We start from the raw sequence: 13,149 nt of genomic DNA, 5'->3' as shown, positions 1-13,149 counted from the left end.
GCGCAGACAGAACCTGAACCTACCAAAGACTCCCTAAAACCAGCTCCATGGAGACACAGGGGCTTTTTCATTACATTCTGAAGGAACAGATTAAGTGGATATGATCATGTCTCCTTTTAATGACCTTCCCACACCAAAGTTAAGAGCCACCAACTCATAGCTAAAGGAGTTATGTCTTTAGCTCAAGTGGTAAGGGTATAACCAAAAGGTCTGACTGATTCCAGCACTTTGTAAATTATAGTACTTTGATGTACTCTGCCATAGATTCCCCTCTTTATACATTAAACACAGGATAGAATTTAAATATGACTTATTTCACTCCCCCTCCCCGCAATGGGAACATTCCCTCCCCTCAACTTTGAAAACTCTGTACTACAAATACAAATATAAATTTTTATAAACTACTAACATCAATATCCATCAGTAATATGGTACTAGGAAAACAGATGAAAGAATTCCCTCCTGGCACCCGTCAGTTTTTTCAAATTCACTTAAATAAGTCCAATGAGTATGATTCTTATTAGATGCCACATATCTTATTTTGATTATTTCTACATGGTCTATATTTTAAAAACTCTCAATATTCTCTCTACCCAATGACAATGAAGGCATAGAGGTGAAACTGTTGAATTGAAGACTATAGCTTGAATATCTGGCAAGGGTAGACTTGGGATAGAAACCTTTTTATTACTGTGCCATAATTAAAAATAAATTGATACTCATGTATATTAAAGTGACCCTTCACTTCCATCTTCTGCCACAATCCTTACCACTAAAACTTTACCCATTCCTAAAACCAGTGGAGAGAGGACAATTTTACTTTTTTATGTATACTTACTTTCTTCCAGTTTCAGTCACAGAATATTTCTGTACTTCCACTGCATGACATCTCTTTCCTCCTGTGTATTACAGGAAGTGTAAAGTAATGGAAAATAAATATGATTTGTCTCAACAAGGTCCACACTCTATGAAGCCTTTGGAGAATGTTTGTAGGCACTAAGATTAAGAATGAATTTGATAAGACTCTCAAACATTAAAAATTTACTGTTCCATGGCACTACACTAATTATCACTCATTATACTTCAGATGCTGAGTTAGACTTCACTATGAATTCTTTTAAAATAAAAATAAATTTGAAGGAGCATAAAAAGTCTCACCATAAATATAAAGAAATTTCACTTCTAAACAGGGGTTTTTATTACAGTAGCTATGATGATAAACTGAACAGTAACTACATATATACGGTTAACTGTAATTAGACAAAAAGTGCCCTAATTATGCTCTATACCCTCCAACTAATTAAAGACATTACCATGACTAATAAATCCCTGAGCATAAAGGACTAATGACTGAATAAGTCTTTTCAGCATCAGGCAGCATGTTCATCTTTAGACTTTAATATTATAGGTCTTTGTTCTACTTTTAATATGAGGGAAAATAATCAGATGAGTTTTAAGTTGTAATTAACATCTGCCAGGTTATGCAATGAATTATAAAAAATAAAGCAGTGATACTGCTCCTTTTGCTGGATGCACCATATGTAAGGTTATGCACCAACCAGGGATTATATGCACACTATAAATGTAAGTGCCTAAACGCAATCAATCACCATAAAGATTAAATGTTTCAGATAAAGTGACCTTAGAGTTTTCATAAATGAATTAAATGATTAATTGTGGTTGATAAGATATTTTATTTCTGGATAAATGGGAACTAATAGTGCACAAGCCACAGGAGAGTGTACAGTGTTCGTTATGACTTTATGAACTTGGAGACTTTGCTTTTCTTCCTAACACAGAATAATACTTATAATAAAAAGTTATGATGAGATGTCAGTAAGGTGGTCAGAAATGGATCAACATTTCAGGTCAACGCTTTTGTAAAAGAGCTGAAATTTGCACCTATCTTCACTATTGCTTTGAACAGAACTACTAGCATTGCACTTACCTTTAGTCAAAGCCCATTGTTAACCCCTTCATTGGTCTGAATAGAACCTCAGATTTACAAACACCTTGGAAATGGAGGTTGTTTGTAACTCTGAACAATACATTTTGGTTTTTTCAAAAGTTTACAACTGAACACTGACTTAATACAACTTTGAAACTTTACTATGCAGAAGACAAATGATGTTTTTAACTATCTTAATTTAAATTAAACAAGCACAGAAATTGTTTCCTTTGTCAAAAAGCAGGTTTTTTTTTTTAAAAAAAATAGTTCCCCTTTTTTGCTAGTAGTTTACGTTTAACGAAGTACTGTACAGTACTTGCTTTTATCGGGGTGGGGCGCGGGGGCGGGCTCTGCTGCCTGACTGTGTACTTCTGGTTCCAAATGCGGCGTGTGATTGACCGGTCAGTTTGTAACTCTGGTGTTGTAACTCTGAGGATCTATTGTACTTCAGTGCCTATTAACAGTCTATTGAAGTCACTACGTTGGTATTCATGATACATCTCCCATTCCAGCTCCATATACCTGGGACATTTGATACTGGTTAGATATGAATGAACCAAGGACAAAGTTGAAGATAAAAGGAACAGTTTGCATGATCAACAGACACCAGAGTACTGCTACATTAAGAAGACCCAGTCTTCATTCTGTTCCTTTGCTCTATAGGCTGGCAGAGGCTGCAGTGCCAGTGCAGTCAGATTGAGAAGAAGGGAAAGGGGAAAGCCAGTGCTTAACAATGCATAATTATCTAGGGATAATTAAAGATATGGCCAGAGCCCAAATATATTTAACAGAACCTAGAAGTAACAGCAAGATTTGCTCCTTGTGTGCTCTATCCTCCAAGGCCTTGTGTAAGTGTGAGATGTATCCACTAAATAAAAATCATTACAAGAACAAGATTCACAGGAGTAACAAATTAAGTTAACAAAATCAACAGCCCACACACTTTGTTACTCATTTATAGTCCCACTAGGTAAAACCTTTCCATGCTGCACATAAGTGAGCCAAACATATAACACAAGCAATGAAAACCTGGTTATACCTCTTTGGGCTTCCCACTGTTCTGTCTAGGCCTCCTGTGTAATCTAGACTGTGTTAATTAGAATTTTGTCTTCCATTATTTTTTTCTTTTTAATTAAAAATGTGATTTTGCCTTTTTGCCTGGACAAAGTGATGATTTCCTCATCTTTGTGTTATGCAAATAACCATCCTTTCTAATGATACAGTTTGGGATATTTTGCACAGACTTTGCATTTATACAATAATGCTCTATTGATAAGCCTTCCAGATAAGTCTTCCAGCTGGTCAGACACCTGAACAGCCAGTATCCTACTCCAGAGCATTGTACATGGTCCTATATTATAAAGAAGTTCTTTTTCATGGCCTGGTAATAAGGCTTCAGAAATTGGATGATTTGGCCAAAGTTCACATCATCAATAGGACCTGATCCAAAGCCCAAGAAGGGCAAATAAGAAACCAAAACAGATCAACTGTGCCTTCCATGGGTTAGAGAAAGCCTGGGAGTCCTGGATATACACAAATATTAGCCATCGGTAAATATGTATTATTTCATTGCAATGGGTACTTAATCCAGAGAACTTCCTACCTCTTTGGCTGCAGTTGGAGAACTAATCATATTGGGTGGGGGGAAGAGAGGCATTCTTAGTAAGGATGTTAGAGTGGATCAATCAAAGATGATAGTTTGATTCAAAAGAGGGAGCATATATGTGAGGTAATCTCTATGTTGCTTTTGATGTATTACCAACCCTCGTGTTCAAAAGACATGAGGCAGACCTCCATGTTTACTACTCAGAAGAAACTCTATACACTCTCTTCCATCCCTCGGAATGTGAGGTGGCTCCTCTTGTTCTCTGCATTCCCCAACAGCCCTTTTTAGTCTACCTCATGTCCATACATTCCTCTCAATTTGCCTCCAGCTTCCTCTATTCCCTGCTCCCCACATTATCCTGCATCCCCTTATTCTGCTTCCTGTACTTCACATTCCTTTGACTCCTCATAACTTCCTGTCCTATCCCCTGAAACATCCCCTTTCCCCTGCTCCCACAGTCTCATCTCCTGATGGCAGCCTGGCTTTGGAAACAATGGAAGCCGGCAGCCTCACTTTCACCTGCAAAGAATAAAAGGACATGGAGGCCATTTTGCTGAGGGCAAACTCAGTCTCCCATTATTATCAATGTGATGACAATAATTCTGGTTAAAACCAAAACTTCATGAGCTTGAAGTCAGACATTCATGGAAAACCATTTAAAAGGAACCCCAAATATCACAAGTGTCACAATAAAGTTGCAAGATCTGACAATAATGGCTACATATTTTATGTTATGGAGGAATATGATGAAAAGCTAGGGTTAGATTTAAATACTAATCAGTGTGTCCTTGTATATGAATAAATAAAGGCCTTAGAAGTGCTTTGAATATAACTAGCCTTTTTCTGTTCAAGACATGTAACTCCTAACAATCAGATCTGCCACCCTTTTTCACATTGTCAAGTGGATCCAATGATTTCAAACAAGACTGCTTGCAGATGGTGCTATTAAATGTAAGAATCGGGCCCTAAGGCAGTAGAAAAATTTAAAGTAAGAGGAAGTCTGAATATACTGTTAAAACATATTGTACACAGAAATCAGAGGCACTTTTACTGAGCAAGAGGAATGGTTGAGTTTTTAGAGGATATACTAGATAAACAATTTTTTGTAACATTAAATATTAAAAACTTTGTTTAAAAATGAAAAACACTCAGCTCCCTAATAGAAACCCATTCAGTTCTCTTTCAATCATTCTGTGTAATGAAATCCTTTGCCAATTTTTTTAAGTGCCCAGGCAATCAAGCTAGCAGTATCTTAATGCGTAGGCCAAGGTGATCAAGCCTCTTCTGATTCATCACAGATTAGTAATATATCTCCAAAGGACATTAAAAAAATTCTCCCACAAATAAGCTCAGCAATTTAAATTTAGTCACAGCAAAATCTTCACTTGAAACAGTTTTCTTATATTTCTAGTTAAATGACCTTCAACATCTGTGATGCTTGCATAACAAAGTCTATCTGAACATAGGTAACTGAACTTTCAGTACAACCAAACTTATCTCTGGGTACTTAACAAGGACATTGTCTGTCATCTCTTCCAGTAAATGTTCACTGTTCCAGTTTCACAAGTTCTTTCATAAAATCTTGGTTGAATCTGTGAACAAAGTCACTCACTGAAGAATAGATTCTAAAAGATATTCCATTTAAATGATGCTCTGAGGAAATTACACATTGCTCTCTCCTGCTTTACATATATTTTTAGGTGGATACCATCTGTAATAAATTTTAAATTGACCTCTGATAGTTATTGTTGTTATTGGTTTAAGCAGCTTTAAAGCTTTAAACTGAAATTATCATTGGACCTAATGTACCAGAGCTATTCCATAACAAAGGCTTCTTTTGTACCATGTATATTCTGATTTCTCTCGAAAAGCTTTGTTCAGAAGCTGAAGTACCCATATCAATTTAAAAAGTTATTTGAAGCCTTAACAATGTTGCCCATTTTATATAACTGTCCAGAAATCAGTTGAGTTTTTCACTTAACTAACTCTATTCAGAACCACATGCATTTCTTTGTGCTGATTTCAAAACTGCTCAATTTCGTGATCCCAAAACAATTTACCTTGATTGACAGGGGGATTTCAGATAGGCTGCTTTTGCATACAGGGCTTTTAGCGAACATTTGCAAAACCTTATTTCCAATATTTTGGATTTACAAAGGACAACACCTAGCTGTTCATGCATCTCCTTCTTTCATAATTTGAGGTAAGGAATAAGATTTTCATGTGACTAAAGTAATATATGCTGAAAAGTGAACAAAGAAATAACTACCTCCCCCTACATATACACACACCTGAACATAGTTTGCCCAATTATGTTATCAGGGTCAGCTTAGGTTATTCCCTCACAGTCCTGGGAAGATATCAAAAAATGTAAGAAATATCTTCTCATATGGTTTCTGTGGCTTGGTTTAAAAAAAATAAAATCTTCCTGTAAAAGGTTTCATCAGGAAAGACTATGCAAATACCATCTTACTGAAGACCACACATATCTTTTGTTCCATCACAGATGACACCAGCAATGTTTTTCACTCTACTCCATATTCAAATAGAAATTCCCTCCATTGTAATCTTGTTGAAGATGTTTCAAGTAGTTTATTTTGGATGTAAAAACTTGTGCAGCTTAACACCTGACACTGTGTCTGAGAGACCCAGAGTTAGAAACAGTGAATAGTCACTACCCTGAGTCGGAGGAAGGCGGGTTAGAAGCATGTGGAATCCAGTGGTCAGGTCCACTCAGAGCAGACTGGAGATCATCCAGAGATGAGGACTGGGATTGGCAGTAACATATAGCTCTTTAATCTAGAATAAAAATCATAACAAGATCCAGTGTCTGGAAGCTGAATCTAGACAAGTTCAAACTAGAAACAAGGCAAAATAAAATAACTAACCATTGGAACACCTTACCTAGAGACACAGTATATTTGCTATACTTTACAGTCTTTAACTGAAGACTGGATATATTTCTGATTCGCTATAGCTCAAACAGAAGTCATGGGCTTGATACAGAAAATATTGGGTGAAATTATATGGCCCATGTTATGCAGGATGTCAAACTACACAGTCATAATGGACCTTTCTTACTTTAGAAATCTATGAATAAAAACATATTTTAAAGACTCTCTTGAATTTTAATAAATACTTGCATTCATCTCTCCCATTGCACTGATGTGAGGAATCCAAAATACAGTGCTGGATATGCTTTCCCTCTCCTTTTAGACATATTACCTGGCATTTCTGCCCTTTACATTTCATCTTGCTATTTCCTGACAACATTTCTAGTCTCCCAAGGTTCTTCAGTGTCCTCACAGCTGCTAACAATTTAGGCCCTGGTCCTTCAAGTACTTACACAAATCTAACTTTATATGAGCAAATAGATTAATTGAACTCATTGGAACTACTTACATGCATAAAATTACTCATGTGTGTAAAACTGTGCAGGACCAATACTTTAGTTTTATGTTCTGACTGATTCAATACATTGTTTACTCCAACTTACAGTCATTAATGTTAAATAAAACTAAGTTTCTGTGTCTCCTCTACATCATCCTACACCAGAAGCTTCCCTTTAGGGTCATAAATATTAACATAAGAATAGCCATACTGGATCAGACCAGAGGTCCATCCAGCCCAGTATCCTGTCTACTGACAGTGATCAATGCCAGGTGTCCCAGAGGGAGTGAACCTAACAAGTAATGATCAAGTGATCTCTCTCCTGCCATCCACCTCCATCCTCTGACAAACAGAGGCTAGGGACACAATTCCTTACCCATCCTGTCTAATAGCCATTAATGGACTTAACCTCCATGAATTTATCTAGTTCTCCTTTAAATCCTGTTATAGTCCTAGCCTTAACAACATCCTCCAGCAACGAGTTCTACAGGTTGACTGTGCGCTCTGTGAAGAACTTCCTTTTATTTGTTTTAAACCTCCTGCTCATTAATTTCATTTTGTGGCCCCTAGTTCTCATATTATGGGAACAAGTAAGTAACTTTTCCTTATTCATTTTCTCCACACCACTCATTATTTTATATACCTCTATCATATCCCCCCTTCATCTCCTCTTTTCCAAGCTGAAAAGTCCTAGTCCCAAACTCTTCAGGTCTGAATAGCATTGCCTATAGTTTAGTTTCTTGAATTCACAGAAACCAGATATTTTATTATACAAAAGAAATTATAACTTCACTGTGGGTTCAAGCAGAAACTGAGGTGCCAATTCTGATAGTTACACAGCAGAGATAGTCTCCATATGGATGCAGGGGTCTGACTAAAGACAGTGGGAGCCTGCCTGGATAGTTCTTTTTGCAGAATTTCTGCCTGAATGGGTAATGGAGAACCTCTTATTCAAACACAGGTATATGTCACAAGACCCTCACATTAAAAATGACTGGCAAAGCTTTAATAACCTATTTCATCTAGTTTGCCAAAGTCTGAAAGTTTCCTTTTAAGTCACGTGTAAGAAAGCACAATTATTTTAAGAACAGTTTCTTTTCAGTACTTAATTATGACCTGATATACTGTATATTAAATCAAGAAAATGTTAAAATGAGGTTAAATATTAATAAAACAACCTTCACTTAAAAAACAAAAACAAACAAACAAACAAACCAAAACCAGTTAGAGTTGCTAATGGACAACAGTGTCCTTTCTTTTCACATCATATACTAAGCACATAAAAGGAAATTAACTGTTACGAACATCATATATATTGTATTGTCACCAGGGGCGGCTCTAGGGATTTTGCTGCCCCAAGCACAGCAGGCAGGCTGCCTCCAGCGGCTTGCCTGCGGAGGGTCCTCCAAAGCCGCGAGACCAGTGGACCCTCCGCAGGCAAGCCGCCAAGGGCAGCCTGCCTGCCACCCTCACAGCGCCGGCAGAGCATCCCCCACGGCTTGCCGCTCCAAGCACACGCTTGGCGTGCTGGGGCCTGGAGCCACCCCTGACTGTCACTACAAATACATTATCCTTATAAATTATTAAGAAAGGCATATTTTATCACAATAGCCTTAACACTTTCATTGATGGACTGTTGTGAGAAAAAAGGAAAATTGTTGCGATCTATAATTCAGTATATAAATATTTTCCATAAAAGGATACATAAAGAGGGACAAGTTTTATTAGTTAAATATATTTATCAACTAAATTACATTTTTGATAAATTATAATTGCTATTTCTTGAGAATAATGTATATTGGTAGCAGAGTGTATCAATATTGATTTATGTTTTAGTTGTCTATGTGCATTGGAGGCTGATCAACATATATCACTTATGTGTAGTAATAACTTATGTTTCTTTTTCATGAACGGTTTTATATTGTGTGTATTTAGAGATTACTAATAAAAGAAAATTAGTTTTATTGGGTTATAGTCTAGGTTTTTGTGTCATGGTGATAGATGCATTTTTTTATATTTACTGTGTTTATGATCTTATTGCAAAGCACAAGCATTTAAAACTAAGTGACTGATGGGTAACTACAGTAGAGCCTCAGAGTTATGAATACCTCTATGGAGGTTGTTTGTAACTCTAAAAAAAATATTATGGTGGTTCTTTCAAAAGTTTACAGCTGAGCATTGACTTAGTACAGCTTTGAAACTTTACTATGCAGAACACAAAATGCAGCTTTCCCTTAATTTTTTTTAGTAGTTTACATTTATAGTACTGTACTGCATTTTCTGGGTTTTTTGTTTTGGTCATCTCTGCTGTTCCCTGATCGCATTTTTCTGGTTCCAAATGAGGTATGTGGTTGATTGGTCAGTTCACAACTCTGATGTTCGTAACTCTGAGGTTCTAGTGTACATTGTTCCAGAACAACCACCATACACCGCAGAAAAAGCACCACAACCTTATCTTCACCTCAGTAAAGATACCAACCATTCAAAACCCCTTTTTCAAACCTGAGCATATGTAATTTCACAGAACTAAGCAGAAAGGACAGTAGAGAAAGGATGTCTGGTCTGATCTGTTTGGGCATATCTATGCTCCAGTTAAACACAGTGGCTGGAGTTGGGTAAGATTTGGGGATGGGATGCTGAAAGGTTGGTATCTGTAGGCAGAGTTAAGGTTGTGATGCATGTGCATCTCTAGCTGGTAGTCTAGACTAAAAGATATGTACTACTGGTACTCAACTTTCATTTCCTTGCTTTTAGGTTTGCACTAAGTATGCTACTTACAGAGCAGTCTTTACTGACATAAGAGAGAATGTCCAATTTAGGTCCTTTGAAGTCTGATTGGTGTGAAAGGTGAGGACCTTGTATCAGAGTTTGGGGATCTCCCATCCTGAGCAATTTTTGGAAAATGTCTGCAGTTTGGGGCATTGTGGTCTATTCTTGAGGCAAATGTTGCTCTTTAGAATGTTTTTCACGAGTGTCAAGGAAAAGCCATCTCTGACAGAGATTAGAACAGAATGCAGAGAAGCAGAAAATTCCCTCCAAACTTCCTTTCAACTTAGTGGCAGAATGTTAAGAAGGGGCTCTGGAAAGTCCCAGAGAGCTCCTTGCAGAACATCAGTGAACTGTAACAAACTACACATCAGAGACTCAGTCTCTGGAAAACATAACCATTTGTGGTCACTTGGAAAAGCTCTCAACAACAAATATTACCAATTAGTCTCTGAATAAAAAGCAATCCTGAAAACAGCTGATATAGGTATATACATATTTATATTGAAGGTTCCATATTATCTGAGAAGAGATTGTGCAGCCAAGAATAAAATAATTCATCCTGGTGCATTTCTTTCTCTCACTGGAGGGTTCTTCATGAACTTATTAAAAATCCATACCTAGTCCTCTCAAACAATCATACTTTATTTTTAATAAGTGAAAAATGAAATGTCATCTGCAACTATTTAAGAGAACTCTTTCTGTCCTTGAAACTTAGTATTTGAACTGATGAAACGAGCATACATATTTTTTTCTCTTAAATCACTTGGTAATTTCCTTCATACCTGAGACACAACATGTTCATTAAGAAACATTCTGAAGATGTACAGCTGTGCTGGTATCATTTCCATCAATGCCTTTGAAAAATGTTACCTCAATCTGACAAGCTTTTTAAAAGAAACAGACACTAGTACATGCCAAAGAAAAGGCTAATCAGTGACGTTTCTAACTGGAATCACACAGCAGTCCTCTGAAGATGAGAGATAAACTAAGATCCACACACTTCACATGGACTGATAAATGATAGTTCAGCGTAAGGGGGTGTCTAACTTTTAATGGATTTCGTTAAACATATGCTAATGGATTTCTTACCATCCTAGATACTACACATCTGCTACATCATCTCTGAATGATAATCTGATGCATATAGTTAAAAAGATAGGCACACTGGGCAATATTCTATTCCACTATTATAGCTACTTAATGTTTTTTTTTAATTAATGCATTAAGTAAGCAATAATATGTTACCTCTGAATTATTAAAGAAATTGAAAGATAAAATGAAAACAAAATCATCATTATGTTACATCTTTTATGGACATTTATAAATGGCATATTGACATGGTAAAAAATAACGTCTTCTACAGAGCCTATCTGATCAATCTTGTAAATTCGTCTTAAAGCTTGCATTTTCAGCTTCATAGACTTCAACAGCACCTCAGAACCTACCCAGCTGTTCCAAATGTGCACAATGGACCTGATCCTGATCCCATCAGGGACAAACGCAAAACTCCCATTGATTCAATTGTGCAGGATGGGGATCTATGTCCTAAAGCCACGCAGATAGTACCAGAGTATGGTGGAAAACTAAAATACGATAAGCAGTTGTACAATTTTTTTGTACAAACATCTTGGTTTATTTCTTTTGCAAATAAATGAATAGACTAAGCTATTTCGCAAATTATTTGTATTATTTATTTACATCAGAGTACTTTTCAGCTACAGGAACAGCAACCTGACACTTGTCAGATGACAAAGATTTATTTTTCACAAACTAAACCAAATCAATAAATGCATAAAACTAATTGCCTAAGATGAAACTCTGATAAATTGCAGCTTGCATGAAACAATTTTTATTGTCTAGTATCAAGGTCATCTTGAGAAACAGATGCTGGCAAATATGTACAACCTCTGATAGATTCCTAACTGTACTGACTTCTACAGCCCCCATACAGAGGATATCGAATGGTAAGAAAAATGCATTATTTTAAAGGAAGAGTGAGTTGAAGATCACTTACTGAAGCAGGGGCTCCACAAACGCTTCTTACTCAAATGACAAACATATCAAGTAAAGTTTTCCTTTATCAGTGTCAGATTCACTAGAGGTGGCTGCGGAGAGTTATTTGCAAAAGAGCTATAATTTATGTTAAGGTTTGTAACAACAACAGGGCACCCTTCTCCCCCCGCCCTTCCTAGAGAACACAATGCTCTCAGACAGGTGAAAGTGATGCAAGTCCAAGCCGAAAGTGATCTGACAACAAACGTAAAGGAGGAGTCGGGTGATGGGGGCGGAGGGGAGTGGGACAGACCAGCCCGTGAACTCCGTATTACAATGGGCTGCTACTATGCAACGTCCTCAACCCAAAGCGATCAATGAAGGAGGGAGAGAGGCTACTAAGGAGAGCCACTTCAGGTCCCGTCGTCACTTGTACTTACCAGTTCCCCAAACGCAAGGTCAATAACAGGAGCAGAAGCCTCCCCCTGCTGCAGGGACTGCACAGAGGCCACGGGAAGGAGGGACGCCTCCATGAATCCATTGGCTTCTCTGGTCTCTCTTCTCTGGTTTTCTTACAAGTCACTCTCTAGTAGTTACTCTGCAATCTCGGTGTCCCCCCAGCGCGTAGAAACAACAGGGAGACAACCCCCCCGCCCCGCCCCGCCGCCAGGTAGGATGCGACTCTAAAAGGACCATGCAACTTGGCCAATAAGCTCATCAGGTTGCTCCATAAATTATCTAAAAAGTGCTAGACGAATCAAGCCCTCGCAGGGGTGGAGCCTCCTTACTAGGTTGGCGTCTTTTTAAACCGGAGGCGAGACAAAAACAACCCACCACAGTCTAGAGGATCTTGCAATAGGACAAGGGTCACGTCGGCACTGCTTGATTGCGACCCTAGCGGGGCGTGGGCGGGGGAAGAGAGCTAGGAGCTCCTCGCAGAGCTCGCCACTGCTGTAGGAGGAGGAAGTTGCAACGCGCTTTAAAACAAAACAAGACGGAGGCGGCACAGGGCTGTCCATTGCCGAGGGCAGCGCTCCCGGGGACACTGCCAGTTCGCGCCCACCCGCGGGACAGAGTCCCCGCGGCGTGGGAGCTGAACGTGCTCCCCCCAAGGTAGAGCGCAAGGAAGCCAATTGCTTTCAGTGCCCTGCTAGCGCAGCGAGCCGCCTCTGGCTGCGCCCTGTGGCTCCCCCGCCGCCCCTGGGTGCTGCATCCCGCTCCCGCCCAAAGCTGTGCGACCCCCCCGCGAGCCCTTTGCAGCCTGGTCGTCGCAAGGTACCTGCTCCCCCAGGCCCGCTGCGCTAGAGGAGGAGCGCGGAGCTCGGGGGCGCCTGTTGCCCGGGCCGTTGCTATGGGGATGGGAAAAGCCGGGCAGCCGCCGTAGTGGGAGCAGAACGCGCGGGTTTCAGCTCAGGTGTAGCCCTGCGCGCTCTGTCCCTGCAGC

General features: G+C 38.9%; 1 protein-coding gene across 1 annotated transcript in view; it reads right to left on the bottom strand.

Moving 5' to 3' along the window:
• GABRG1 (gamma-aminobutyric acid type A receptor subunit gamma1) overlaps positions 1-12,288 on the bottom strand; it is a 61,972-nt gene extending 49,684 nt beyond the window's left edge. Inside the window, exon 1 of the mRNA XM_032791601.2 lies at positions 12,146-12,288. Coding sequence (XP_032647492.1) covers positions 12,146-12,246 — 101 coding nt within the window. The 5' untranslated portion in view covers positions 12,247-12,288. The remainder of the gene's footprint in view (positions 1-12,145) is intronic.
• Positions 12,289-13,149: the final 861 nt, after the last annotated feature.

Source organism: Chelonoidis abingdonii, chromosome 5, assembly GCF_003597395.2.
Source record: "Chelonoidis abingdonii isolate Lonesome George chromosome 5, CheloAbing_2.0, whole genome shotgun sequence".
NCBI lineage: Eukaryota > Metazoa > Chordata > Testudines > Testudinidae > Chelonoidis > Chelonoidis abingdonii.
Note: the sequence above shows the minus strand (reverse complement) of the source record. Positions and strands in the feature narration are given on the sequence as shown.